Genomic DNA, 13,812 nt, shown 5'->3' with positions numbered 1-13,812 from the left:
GAGATTTGTGGGGAGCGTCTTGTTCCATGTGGGGACACCCTGACACCAAACATAAGCTTGTAATCACAGCCTCGCTTCAGGCGCTATTCTGCAAAACATGATTAACTAGATCTTTCCACTCGCCTTTGAGTCGGCTTTCTGACATTTTCTTCAAACTATATTTCAGTTTCGCGTGTGCAGCAAAGTCAACATTAGTTACTTTTTATGGAAAGCAACTCACCCAAGGTTTCCATTGTAAACCTGTTTTTGATTAGATGTACTGCGGGACAACACGGAAAGTTAACAGCACGTCTCAAATAGCAATTAAACAACAGTTAGTGACAGATTGAGGTTGTCCTTTATTTCAGATTGCAACAAAACACAAAATAGGAATTGAAGTCAGTTTACATTAAGGCAGATTTCATTTTTAACTATTGCTTAAAATGACGCAGACAGATGCACATCAAAAAACAAGGATAAAATGGCCAAGGTTAGTGATAAGGGCATCAGAAAGAGAACGAGAGCAACACATAAAACAATTGCATATTAAAGATATAGAAATGCTAAGGAATGTCCTCAGACCATTATGTTTGAGTACACTGGTAGAGGAACTAACAGGAAATGTATTATCTTCAAAATCTACATACTGAACTGTAAACACCGCCACCATTGTAACTTATCAAATGCTCAACCTAAAAAAACTCCTGTATAAGTAATAATAATTTTAAAGATTAAATAAAAGAAAATATTTGAATCAGTTAACTTCTTTGGGGATATTCACAGTGATCCTTCACATGAAATCCACATGGTCTGTTTTACCATCAGCCCTAATAAAGAAGCTTTATACATTAAGTGAACAAAGTGTACTGGTTATACTTAGTTACATAGAGTGGCGGATTTTAAAATAAAGCAAAACCAGAACTTGCGCCTGGAAGCACTGGATTTAAGAGACATCTGTTCTGATTATGACTGATCATCGACAATACAATTTGACAAGCTACGCATGTGCTGTAACCAACAAACTGGTTCAAGTTATAGGCACTACTCCATTAACCTGATTTGATCATGTACAGCTGGATCTCGCTTACCAAAATGATTAATTCAATCCAGATGCACATTCAGGGTTCGTTAGGTCAAATACTATATCTCCTTTCTTTCAAAAAGGGTTCTACTTTTCACGATGCTTTCATTCATGTTTTTTTTAAAGAAAGTAGTGAACTGATGGTGGCTTAAGAGATGTGTGCAAACAGCAAAGTCCACTCTGCCAACAGAAGTTAAATCTTAACAGTAGTGTCTGTCTGTGGTCTGTAGCCATTGGGTCAGATGGATACACTGAGGTCCTGTTCATGGTATGGAGCAGTAGCCTCCACATGCCCCACCCCGATTCTGTTCCTGCGCCCCCAGAGTCACCTTCTGACCCTGATGGTCACTCTCCCACAGGCCTGGAGTCTGCAGGATCTTCTCCACCAGCTCCTCAAAGGCACACTGGACTCCGTCTTTGGTTTTTGCACTGGCCTCTGAACAAAGAGAGGAGGGACACCAAGATTTATGAGATAAGTAAAAATATAGAGACTTGTCCAAAATGTTACAAAAGTGAAAACAATGAGGCACACAGGGTTACAAATTTAAAACAGAACCTTTCTCTACAGTGATGAAGGATGTTTTAAAATAACTTTGCGTGGACAAATATGACATACAAGTGCAATACAAGATAACTTAATTACTTTAAGACAGGCGGATAAAGACATCCTTGCAGTGGATAAACTTCATGACATCTTCTACCCAGCCCTTTTTTAAATGCCTAAAATTTGCCATTTAAGATGGAAACTTTACAAAATACTAACCTAATTTCAAGAGAGGAGCAAGTGGAGAAGAAATCAGAAACATATGTAGACGTGGACTCAATAAATGAAATCCCAGATTTTAATCATAATGTACTTCTTCTGGGGAGGCTGCATCTTTCAGCAGAGGCTTAGCCTGCTCAATTGGTATGCACTACTCTACAGAACTTAACTACATGTAGTGGTTTGTGACGCAATGTCTTCATCATCACCAACTATGAAATTAGTATTCTGATGTTCAAGTCTACCATGTTTAGTTTACAGGACCACAACTTCCTTCTGGATATTTCACATCAAAAGTCATACTAACCAATAAACAGCATGGAGTGTTTTCTTGCAAATTTCAAACCTTCATTTCTGTCAACTTCATGATCTTCCTGCAAAAGTTGTCAAATTAACACTTAGCATTCTATTTTTAAATCTACAGTGCACAACATACAGAATTCAAACATTAATTATGCAAACTCACTCTGTCAATTTTGTTCCCAACAAGCATTTTCACAATGTCATTCCGTGTCGTGTAGGTCTCTAGCTCATTCAACCAATTGTCAAGTTTTGTAAAAGTGTCCCGCTTGGTGACATCATACACTGTAAAAATTATAATAATATTCAATAAATAAAGAAAGAAATCTGTAGACATTGTAGATAATAAGTAAATTGACCATTTTAAATAAATAACAATGTATACCTAAAATGACACCCTGTGCTCCACGGTAGTAACTGGGTGTCAGGGTTCGAAATCTCTCCTGTCCCGCTGTGTCCTGGTCAAAACAAGACACATTTCACTCATGACATCACTTATGACATCAGGAACACTTAACAGTGGTGCTATTTTAATGAAGAATGTCGCCCCCGTCTGGACAAACAGTGTTCTACATTATATTTTTTAACAAAAATACAAGTACGTATTGATCTATTGTGTATTCTTACCCATATAGCGAGTTTTGCTCTGTTTCCATCTATAGCAATAGTCTTTACTTTAAAGTCCACACCTGTGAGTGAAAGGAGAAGGATCTGCTCAGGTGCGTTTGGGCTTTACTGTGGTGGTGATGCTGTGGTAGTGGTGTGTTGTTGTGTACAGTGGACACTACAAACCTATTGTGGCAGACTGTTCGGGGTCAAAAGTGTCATCTGTGAACCTCAGAAGAAGACTATAAAATACACAAACATATTTAGATACCGTGTGAATAGAAGCGATGTGTGAGGACTAAAGTACAGTTGAAATATGATCAAATTGACAAACCAATAAGACTTCTCAAAAGCAATAGCATATGAAGTTTTCACACGTACAGCCCTATGGTGCTATACGTTTAGTTACGCTAGCCTTGCCTTGCCTGCAATAGCACTGATAAAATATGGGTTCGTTAAAGAGAAGAACAAAATGGACCTGCAAGTCTCAGCACCTAAGCTGTAATTAACTTACATAACAAAACAGAATGTTAACAGTACAACAGGCTAGCTACGGGGTCTGCTACTACAAAATCCACAAACCTGGATTTACCGACTCCACTTTCACCGATTATCAATAGTTTGAGAGTCGTCAGCACGTCTTCATCCATATCCCTGTGATAATTTGTCTGATGTTTACTTGCGGATGTCTATGGAAATGTTTTAGTTGTTTTTAGAGCAGTAGCAGCTAGCGGCCTCACACAGCTCGCGCAACTTCCGCACAATGTGTGACGTCACAAATAAGTACGTCATGTTTTGTGTGTTTTATTAAACTTTCCCCAAAATACAGAGGTGGGCAAAGTACAATGACTGTACTTAACCGATAGATTAGCCAAAATCTTCGCTAAGAGTAACGTTAATTTAAAATAATAATAGTAACCATTTGGACATAAAATATAACTGAATTCAGCATAGTTTAAGTTAATTTTAGACTATATGTTTTACTATATGTGAATTTATATGGTGTACTTATACTAGAAAATTAAAGTCGGCATACAGAACAATACATAGTAGCACTAGTCACCTTTGTGTGTGTTACTTCAACCATAGAAAGCACTTGGGGGCGAAGCGTAAAGAGGAGGACACTGTTGGATTCAGGTGGAACTAGTGGCCCATAACTATTCTTAAAACTATTTTGACAGAACCAGCTCCTATCTGTTAAGTCAGAGTCTGTAATTATGCAAATTTGAGCTCAGGAGGGAACCCTTATAAACACAGGTAACAGGATGTCAGTAGCCAGTACATGACTCTTGAGTGACCAGCTTTAATCTTGATTCTGCAATGGGCAGCTTTCACACAGATTGCATTGAGAAACACCTCAGAGCAGCTTTTAAATCTTTGGGTTACTTCGTTGGCAGTCATCCTTGGTGGTTCTTGTTCACTCCACTCCTTTTCTCCACTGGTCTTGGAAGTGGGTTTTACTTTCTCATAGCCCAGACATCCAACAGTATCGAAGAGCAGTTTACACCTTTAGATGGACCTGCCAAGATGGAGAGAAAATACATCCAAGAAACTTTTCCAAGAAACGGCACTGAGTTTTCAAGTATAAGAATGACCACAGATGGGACCTATGCTACCCTTATTGCTGCAACTGATACTAATATTTTGTCAGTTGAATCACTACAGGAAATAATTGAGTTGGACTTTCAAATTAAAAGAATGAAGGTGCAATTGGCCAATGGCACATTTGACTATTCTGATGTTTGTGCTCTTGTGAATGGACGTTGCAGTTCAAACACTATCCTAGATCTTATCAACTATGATGCCTATAACATTAACTCAATTAATTTGACTTTTCCATGGTATGACTCTGATTATGGAAGTCTACCTTTGTTTACAAATCTGGGAAATGTAGAATTAAACATCAATAGCTCGATAGTTCAAAGTGCTGAAGCAATACACCTGTTTTACTACTTAGAAACTGACAAAGCAACAGCTGATATTTGGTTGGAAAGCTTCTTAACTTTGCTCTCGAATCAGTCAACCTCTCTTCAGGTAAGCTTTTTTTCATCCAAACCTTTTTTGTTTTGCATATAATGTAATAAAGTCTCATTCCATTTTAGGTATCTTATTCCACTTCCATGTCAATGCAAAAGGAATTTGAGAAATCCCCAGGTTCAGTCATCTTTCTCTTCTCTATAACTTACACCACTGCAATCATCTTTTCAGTTGGATCTTGTTGGAGGTACGTATTAACAGTAGTTTGTAATCCCACTGTAATCCTACCAGTGTCTCATTTAATCTTATTGCAGATCAGACAATGTCAGAACAAAGGTATGGGTGGCCCTCTGTGGGGTACTCTCCACTGGTCTGGCCATCCTGAGTGGGTTTGGGGAGCTGCTGTTGCTAGAACAACCTTTTGTGATGACGGCTGCATCCTGTCCTTTCATGTTGTTAGGTATGGTTGGACATTTTATGGCTGGACATTTGGTTTTGTTTCATATTTTGCATTACCTACATGTACACAACTTTAGTATCTAGGCCCTTCTTAAACGTGACTTTTCTGGTACAGGGTCCACCACCTGCTTGTTTCCAAATAGATGTTATTGCTTTTCCTGGGATGTTTCACAATATGGCCAGATCTGTGGAGAGCCGAGACTGCCCACATAAAGAAAAAATGTTTCTCAGGGTATTTTTTAGCAAATACACCTATAGTTGCATAAATAGAAGATTGATAAGCTTAATGCGACGCTGTGAAACACTCAAGGCAAAGCGATATCACCTCAATAGACAATCAGAAGGCAAGCTATCCACCAGAAAACTTATAGTGCACCTTTTAAGTAAAAGTTAAAAATAGTAACAGTACTACTATTGTGTATGATAACCTCAGTTACATTACAACTATTACATTATTACTACTAGTGGCACAACTATTACTACTAACTCCTAGCCTGTTTAAGGTAACATTGTGATTTTTGCCACAGAGGTGAATTTGTCACTGAAGTAAAATAATAAAAGTGAAAATTCATTCTCACAATTCTGTACGAGGTTGTTGATTATTTAAATAGAAACTACACAGATTTGCCTCCTCCTCTTCTAAATCCTAAATTCCTTCTCTTACATGTCCCTGTTCTTCTTGCAGGTATTGGCCTTGACGATATGTTCATCATGATCTCGTGCTGGCAGAGGACGCGTGTTTTAGACAGTGTCCCTTCACGGTTATCCCAAACCTACAGTGAAGCAGCTGTCTCCATCACCATCACCTCCATCACAGACGCTTTGGCTCTCTTTCTCGGCTACACCTCTCCGTTTGGCTCAGTCAAGTCCTTCTGCCTGTACGCTGGGGTCTCTGTCGTATTCTGCTACCTGTACAGCATCACATTTTTAGGGGCTTGCATGGCTTTGAATGGCCAGAGGGAAGCAGGCAATAGGCACTGGTTTACCTGTATGAAAGTACCCGAAGATCTGCCTTCAAGCCATTCAAAAGTATTTAGTGTTTGCTGCATTGGAGGTCGTTATAATCGCATGACTGAAAAGGAAGCAGGAGAGCCAATGAGTTATTTTTTTGAGAGATTTTATGGACCATTTTTGACCCACAAGTTGATAAAAGCATTTGTTTTGGTCATCTATGCTGCCTATTTAGCTGTAAGTCTGTTTGGATGTCTAACCATTAAAGAAGGACTAGACATAAGGAATCTCGCATTAGATGACTCTTACATTATAGATTTCTACCAAAGCCAAAAACAGTACTTTTCAGAATATAGCTTTAATGTCATGGTAGCAGTGAAACAGCCTTTTCCATACTGGGATGAAGAGGAATATGAAAAACTCCACACTTGTATTTTGGCATTTGAAAACCTACCTTATGTCAATAGTACTCAGGCATGGTTCCTTGTGTTTCAACAATACACAAATGAAACTAGTCTGAACCTAACCACCCATGAGTCCTTTAAAAACAGCTTAAGTCAATTCTTGGACCTATACCCTATGTTTAAACAAGACATAAACTTGACAGAAAACTATGAAATTCAAGCATCTAGATTCTTCATACAAACTCTAGATAGAACAGCAGTAAAAGATGCAATGGTTGGACTAAGGATGACAACAGATGCATGTCCTATTGACCTACTAGTCTACCACCCTGTGTTCATCTATTATGACCAGTTCACAGTGGTAACAGACACTGCAATTCAAACCATAATGATAGCAGTAGTAGTGATGCTGGGTATTGCCCTCATCATGATCCCCAACCTGATTTGCTGCATTTCTGTAGCTTTTGCCATTTGCTCTGTAGTAGTTGGTGTGGCTGGTTTTATGTCGCTGTGGGGTGTAAATCTAGACTCAATATCTCTCATTAACCTAGTCATGTGCATTGGATTTTCTGTGGACTTTTCAGCACACATTACTTATGCCTTTGTCTCCAGCCCCAAGTCAGACGCCAATAAGAGAGCCATTGACTCCTTGGCCCAATTAGGTTTTCCAATATTACAGGGAGCACTGTCCACCATCTTAGGAGTGGTCGTGCTGTCCATGTCTGGGAGTTATATATTTAGGACATTCTTTAAAATTGTGTTTCTTGTCATTTCATTTGGTCTAGTGCATGGTTTGGTGTTCTTACCTGTGTTTCTGTCTCTTGTGGGGACATTTGGCTTAAATTTTAGATAGGCAAAATACAAAGTTGATATGTGTATTTTTTTCTTAGTAAAATAGAAAATGTATAATAATACAATTCTTACTACTGTTATCTCTCTACTAGTAAATAAACAGATAACTCATTTGTATTTTATTTCTCTAATAACTCATAACCTACTTCCTGAATCCTTGAAGAGAGCCTGCCTTATATATGAACCATCAATGCACTTACCTTTTACATTTCAGTCAAATTTATTCATACTTGACCCAGTTAAAATAGCATAAAATGACAAAGCCATAGCCACATCATGAAGGAAGTACACAGCTCCAGTTCACCAACAATCATTTCTCCTAAAATCTATCACATATTGTCAGGTGACAATCAATAAAATTCTTGATATTGTCACAAACAATAAAAATATAGGGTTCTAGATGTGAGAATTAAATTCACATAACTGAATTCTGAAGAATTTTGAGTCTGAGCAGCAGTTTGAAATATCCATCCATCCATCCATCCATCCATCTTCTTCCGCTTTATCCGGGGCCGGGTCGCGGGGGCAGCAGTCTAAGCAGGGACTCCCAGACTTCCCTCACCCCGGACACGTCCTCCAGCTCCTCCGGTGGGACCCCAAGGCGTTCCCAGGCCAGCCGAGAGACATAGTCCCTCCAGCGTGTCCTGGGTCTTCCCCGGGGCCTCCTCCCGGTGGGACATGCCCAGAACACCTCCCTAGGGAGGCGTCCAGGAGGCATCCTGAGCAGATGCCCGAGCCACCTCAGCTGGTTCCTCTCAACGTGTAGGAGCAGCGGCTCTACTCCAAGCTCCTCCCGTGTGACCGAGCTCCTCACCCTATCCCTAAGGGTGCGCCCGGCCACTCTGCGGAGGAAGCCCATTTCAGCCGCTTGTATCCGCGATCTTGTCCTTTCGGTCATTACCCAGAGCTCATGACCATAGGTGAGGGTAGGAACGTAGATTGACTGGTAAATCGAGAGCTTCGCCTTCCGGCTCAGCTCCTTCTTTACCACAACGGACCGATACAGCGACCGCATCACTACAGACGCTGCACCGATCTGCCCGTCAATCTCCCGCTCCATCCTTCCCTCACTCGTGAACAAGACCCCGAGATACTTGAACTCCTCCACTTGGGGCAGAGACTCACCACCCACCCGGAGAGAGCAAACCACCTTTTTCCGGTCGAGAACCATGGCCTCAGATTTGGAGGAGCTGATTCTCATCCCAGCCGCTTCACACTCGGCTGCAAACCGCCCCAGTGCCTGCTGCAGGTCCTGGCTCGAAGAAGCCATCAGGACAACATCATCTGCAAACAGCAGAGATGAAATCCTGTGGTTCCCAAACCAGGCCCCCTCCGGCCCCTGGCTGCGCCTAGAAATTCTGTCCATAAATATAATGAACAGAACCGGTGACAAAGGGCAGCCCTGGCGGAGTCCAACATGCACCGGGAACAGGTCTGACTTACTGCCGGCAATGCGAACACAGCTCCTGCTCCGGTCATACAGGGACCGGACAGCCCTTAGCAAAGAGCCCCGGACCCCATACTCCCAGAGCACCCCCCAAAGGACACCACGAGGGACACGGTCGAATGCCTTCTCCAGATCCACAAAACACATGTGGACTGGTTGGGCATACTCCCATGAGCCCTCGAGGACCCGATGGAGAGTATAGAGCTGGTCCAGTGTTCCACGACCAGGACGAAAACCACACTGCTCCTCCTGAATCCGAGGTTGTGTACACACAACTTTAAAATACACTATTGACATTAGAGTGCATAAGTGCATATCCATAAGCATTTCCCAAATCTGTTGCAGACAGCAATTTATCCCTTTTGTGGAAACTTAATACGATTTAGTAGAAGTTCAATACAGCAAGATTTGAAATTTGAAGTGATAATGTAAGATGTTTTTGACATCCAAACGGAGACCTGTCCTGATGTCAATAAGCACCTACATGTCACAACTGAATATCACAGACCCGAACTTAATATTTGAGTAAATGTACATTCACTATTTTCTAACACTTTCCAAGTGACCTGAGAAAGACAGAAAAATATTCTTTCATTTTCAATGAAAGCATTAAATATTTTGATGACTGACGTGAGATGGTTTTGTCTGATATTGTCTTCTGTTGTCCAATCAGTGCTGTCTGGTCTTATCTGCCATCAAGAGCCTTGCCCTCCAGAACCATCTTAATTTCTTTGGCGTCCAGTGTCTCGTACATGAGCAGGGCATCCGCCAGGCTTTTGTGCTCTTTAACGCGGAACTTTAAAAGAGCTTTTGCACGTTCATAAGATTCCTAAAGATAGCAAAAACATTATAAAATTTTATCACCATGCATGTCTTTCTCTCATTTGTAAATACAAAACACAGACCTTCAGAAGCTGCCTGACTTCTTGCTCCACAGCAGCTTGTGTCTCTGGGCTCTGCTCTGTCATGTCCCTATAGGTCATCACGCCTAACTGAAATAGAGGCATAAAGTCTGTGTGAATTCATGTCAAACCAACGTATGCACTTGTATGTCAAAGCTTATATTTCTATTTGCTAACCTTGTCACACATTCCATATCTGGTCACCATCATCCTTGCAATCCTGGTGGCAGCATCAAAGTCACTAGATGCTCCTGAAATGAAGACACATTTTTACAAGACCAACTAACACACCTGTTGCATTGCTCTTCATAGTCTTTCTAACCTGTTGTGATGTTTTCTGGTCCAAACTGCATCTCCTCCGCTACACGTCCGCCCATGCTCACATCCATCTGGGCCAACAGCTGGGAGCGGGTCTCACTCCAGCGGTCATTCTCAGGGAGCATGGACACCTAAAAAAACATATTAACTCACAATACATTTTGATGTAAAGGGTCATAGTAAATTCTGAAATTGGGATTTCTTACATGTCCCAGGCTGGGTCCTCTTGGCATGATGGTAGCCTTATTGATTGGCATAGCATCTTTGGTGTAATATGCTACAATTGCATGGCCTGACTCATGATATGCAGTTATTTCTTTGTTTTTCTTGTCAATTTCTGCGCTCCTCCTTTCAGGGCCTAAAATGTGCAAGTATACACATCAGTGTTATTGTAACTTGTACAGTAAAACATAGCAAAGACAAGACAATGATTACATTGTCTTTTGTCCCACTTTGTAGCTTACCCATGAGAATTTTGTCTTTAGCAAACTCTAGCTCTTTCATTGTAACCATATCTTTCTCATCAACTGCTGCCTTCAGGGCTGCCTGGTTCACCAAATTTTCCAGGTCAGCGCCTGAGAAGCCCACTGTGCCTCGGGCAATAATACTGGCCTCAATGGCTGTGAAAACAACAAACAATATGGCCTGTGTCCTGTAGCACTTAGGTAAATAATAGCAAAATATATGTTTGGGTTTGTTCCATTACCTGGATCCACTTTAATCTTTTTGAGATACCAGTTGAGTATTTCTGTGCGACCTTTGACATCTGGTTTGGGGACAGTCACTTGCATATCAAAGCGTCCTGGTCTGATCAGTGCACTAAAATAGATGACAAATGTTGTTAGAATGGTAATTTAACAATTCAAAGTAAAGTAAAAGTAAAAGAATAATGAAATAACGCTTACTTATCCAAAGCCTCAGGAAAGTTTGTAGCCCCAATTATAATCACACCTTCATTTGTTTTGAACCTTCAGTCACACAAACAATATGTGACATTAGCAACAGCTGATCACATTGTATGTTTCCTAAATTTATCTAAATTAGGGTATTACCCATCCATTTCAGCAAGTAGTTGGTTGATTGTCTGTCTGGAATATGGGTGCATAGGAGATTCAATCCTTTTCCCTCCAACACTGTCCAGCTCGTCAATAAATATCACACAAGGTGCATTGGCTTTGGCCTCCCCTAAACAATAAATGTGTGTTTTAAAGTGTTTTATTAACTCTAATGATCATATTATTAAACAATTTAAAATACGCACTGAAAAGATTCCTGATGCGACTGGCTCCCACACCAACAAACATTTCATCAAACTCTGATCCAGAGGCATAATAGAAGGGCACCTCTGCCTCTCCAGCTACTGCTCTGGCCAAGAGAGTCTTTCCTGTCCCTGGGGGTCCCACAAGCAGCACGCCTGAAGGCAAGCAAGGGCACATGTAAGCTTAAAATATAATTGTTTTTATGCCACTATTGAGTGAATTGTCAGTGAAGCCCACCTTTAGGCAGCTTTCCTCCCAGAGCTGTGAACTTCTGTGGGTTTTTCAGGAACTCCACCACTTCCTGAAGTTCATTTTTAGCTTCCTCGACTCCTTTCACATGTTCAAAGGTCACATTTTTCATCTGCACCGGGTCCACAGCAGAGTCCAGTCCTGATGTGGTTCGGAACCGTACTGTCAAGAATGGTTAGATTACAGTTCGAAATCACACTGCATGATGTCATCGCTTGTAATATTACAGGCCTCTTAATTTGCATTTCATAAAACACACACAAAGATATAAAAGGAAAGGAGCCTTTACCCGATAAAAAAGGTGTCTTTGAGATGCCATAAATCCCAACAAGAAGCAGCACCAACAAGATGAGACGAGTCCTCCTTAAAGAATCTATACATTGGCATACAAAAAAACAACATGAGTGACTGATGGGCTAATGAAAACATTATTCAACTAGCTATGTATAATTAAGTGCATACAGTATAATCGGAAAAACTACTGCAGCCAACCTTGGGTGCGCTGTGTCAGAGCTTGTGCTTTGAGGAAACCTTCGGCAAACCCCCTTTTGAATGATTCCTGCTGCCCATCCGGGATGTTCTTGTTCTTTAGTAGACTGTCCAGACTCTCCACATCTGCCACTTTTTCCCGGGTTAAGAAGCTCTGCATGACAACATAATCATAAAATATTATTTTTGACTATTTTTTCATTAGTTGATTTGCTTCAATATTTTGCGAAAGGAAGCACTGACCTTCATAAAAGAAGGGGTAAATCCCTCTGGCTCAATTGGTCGATCGAAACCTGACTGCAGACGTCTGGTTTTGTTCCTTAAGGTCTTAAAGCCTCTGCTCTGGACCCATACTTGAATAAGAAACACACATTACTCAGCCATACTGCATCTGATATATTAAATCAATTTTTTTTTTTTTTACCTGGCCAGTTCTGTAGTTCTGACTGAAAAAGAGAGGAATGCTTGGCAAAAAATGGCATTGATACAGGAACATGTGGAAAGCCTGGTAAGAGAGAAGACACACATACTGAAGTAAAGTTAAAAACAGAATAGATATTTTGAACCCCCCCAAGCTTACCATGCTTATTGTGGTAAAAAGAGTGGGTTGAGAGATGAGAGGTCCTCCATGCACTTTGACCCATGTGACCTAAGGACAGAGACATTTCTTGGGGTTTGATGTGCAGAAAAACACCATTCACCAGTTCATCCAATTGCTGCTTCCCAAGATCTGACAAGCCCAAGTCACGCAGGTTCCATAGTGGCTATAAATCCAAATAAGTATCAATAGATGGCTGAAATACAAAACAGGGACATTATGTGATTTTATTAGGCAAATACCTCTTTATGGGGCTGGTCTGCATCTGTAGCATACTCTTTGTTTTTTGTTGTTCTACTTGTAGCAAATGTGCGGGTGCCCACTGAGCCCTTCAGTGACTGGAGAACATTTATCAAGTGGCTGAGGGGTACAGTCACCTGAAAAATACAGAAGTGGATATAATGAAATGCACTGTTAAAAGAAAGGAAACACGATAGAAATGTAAAAATAGACATTTCTAAGATAAGGGGCATGCAAAAGTATACAAAAGGGCCAAACAGCTTCGCATTAACTAAATGTCATCAGTCAACACAAATGTGAGTGACGCAGTAAACGCCAAACATTAAACAAACTCGTCTGAGCCATGTCTCCATCAACTTCATAAATCAATATCAACTAAGGTAGGAGCAGATATAATTTCTACTGTTAAGATGTAAAACGTACAACGGTTGAACTTGGAATAGATGAAACCAAAACTAAAAGCGTTGAAAGGGGGGCCTTCGTTTAGATTCCTACCTGTGGTTGAACGGACATTGACAAGGAAAACATAACGGGTCGCTGCAATAATACGGTCTTACTTGTCGTTTAAAGATCTTGATTTGGTTTATATCATCCTTATATTGCTGATATAACACGCTATGTGAACTTGCATTGAAATTACTGCAACAGCTGAAACAAACCGGAAATAACATTGACGTAACTACAGGCCTCGCAGTGAAATGTGTCCGCATGTTGCAAATAACGCATTTAGTTCCGCTTTACGCTCCATTATTCCTTTTGTAGACTTCATTCACAAATTTTACCCATATCATATCTGAATTTGAAATCAATAATTTAAAACACCAATAATTTGTAGCTCACTAAATAAAAATACAATAGTCCACCCTGGTCAGTAGAGTGGGGTCTCAAAATTGTTTATTCCATCTGACAAATGTACCATTAAATGTTATTTGTACATA

The 13,812-nt window shown here is 40.6% G+C and overlaps 3 protein-coding genes across 4 annotated transcripts; 1 reads left to right on the top strand and 2 right to left on the bottom strand.

Annotated features, from left to right (window-relative positions):
- Positions 1 to 318: 318 nt before the first annotated feature.
- On the bottom strand, positions 319 to 3,496 carry LOC117385289 (ras-related protein Rab-18-B). Its single transcript, XM_033982586.2, has 7 exons — positions 3,312 to 3,496; positions 2,916 to 2,971; positions 2,751 to 2,812; positions 2,509 to 2,581; positions 2,290 to 2,408; positions 2,131 to 2,197; positions 319 to 1,496 (listed from the first exon to the last, which is right to left on the bottom strand). The coding sequence occupies exons 1-7, from the start codon at positions 3,377 to 3,379 to the stop codon at positions 1,324 to 1,326; spliced, it is 618 nt and encodes a 205-aa protein (XP_033838477.1). The 5' UTR covers positions 3,380 to 3,496; the 3' UTR covers positions 319 to 1,323.
- Positions 3,497 to 3,838: 342 nt separating this feature from the next.
- On the top strand, positions 3,839 to 7,373 carry LOC117384792 (patched domain-containing protein 3). Its single transcript, XM_033981944.2, has 4 exons — positions 3,839 to 4,763; positions 4,832 to 4,953; positions 5,021 to 5,166; positions 5,851 to 7,373. Exons 1-4 carry the CDS (start codon positions 4,050 to 4,052, stop codon positions 7,371 to 7,373), a joined length of 2,505 nt encoding a protein of 834 aa, XP_033837835.1. The 5' UTR covers positions 3,839 to 4,049.
- Positions 7,166 to 13,576, bottom strand: LOC117385177 (ATP-dependent zinc metalloprotease YME1L1-like). Of its 2 annotated transcripts, none has more exons than XM_033982447.2 (18): positions 13,370 to 13,576; positions 12,877 to 13,011; positions 12,617 to 12,800; positions 12,461 to 12,541; positions 12,280 to 12,389; positions 12,040 to 12,190; positions 11,837 to 11,920; positions 11,536 to 11,709; positions 11,301 to 11,453; positions 11,092 to 11,224; positions 10,945 to 11,007; positions 10,746 to 10,858; positions 10,504 to 10,659; positions 10,246 to 10,397; positions 10,044 to 10,170; positions 9,899 to 9,972; positions 9,725 to 9,811; positions 7,166 to 9,648 (listed from the first exon to the last, which is right to left on the bottom strand). In XM_033982447.2, the coding sequence occupies exons 1-18, from the start codon at positions 13,400 to 13,402 to the stop codon at positions 9,505 to 9,507; spliced, it is 2,154 nt and encodes a 717-aa protein (XP_033838338.1). In that variant the 5' UTR covers positions 13,403 to 13,576; the 3' UTR covers positions 7,166 to 9,504. The 2 variants fall into 2 exon arrangements, with proteins under 2 accessions (XP_033838338.1, XP_055084779.1); XM_055228804.1 differs by having other exon boundaries at positions 11,536 to 11,688; positions 13,370 to 13,554.
- Between the last annotated feature and the right edge of the window lie 236 nt (positions 13,577 to 13,812).

The sequence above is a fragment of the Periophthalmus magnuspinnatus genome, chromosome 17, assembly GCF_009829125.3.
Source record: "Periophthalmus magnuspinnatus isolate fPerMag1 chromosome 17, fPerMag1.2.pri, whole genome shotgun sequence".
NCBI lineage: Eukaryota > Metazoa > Chordata > Actinopteri > Gobiiformes > Gobiidae > Periophthalmus > Periophthalmus magnuspinnatus.
Note: the sequence above shows the minus strand (reverse complement) of the source record. Positions and strands in the feature narration are given on the sequence as shown.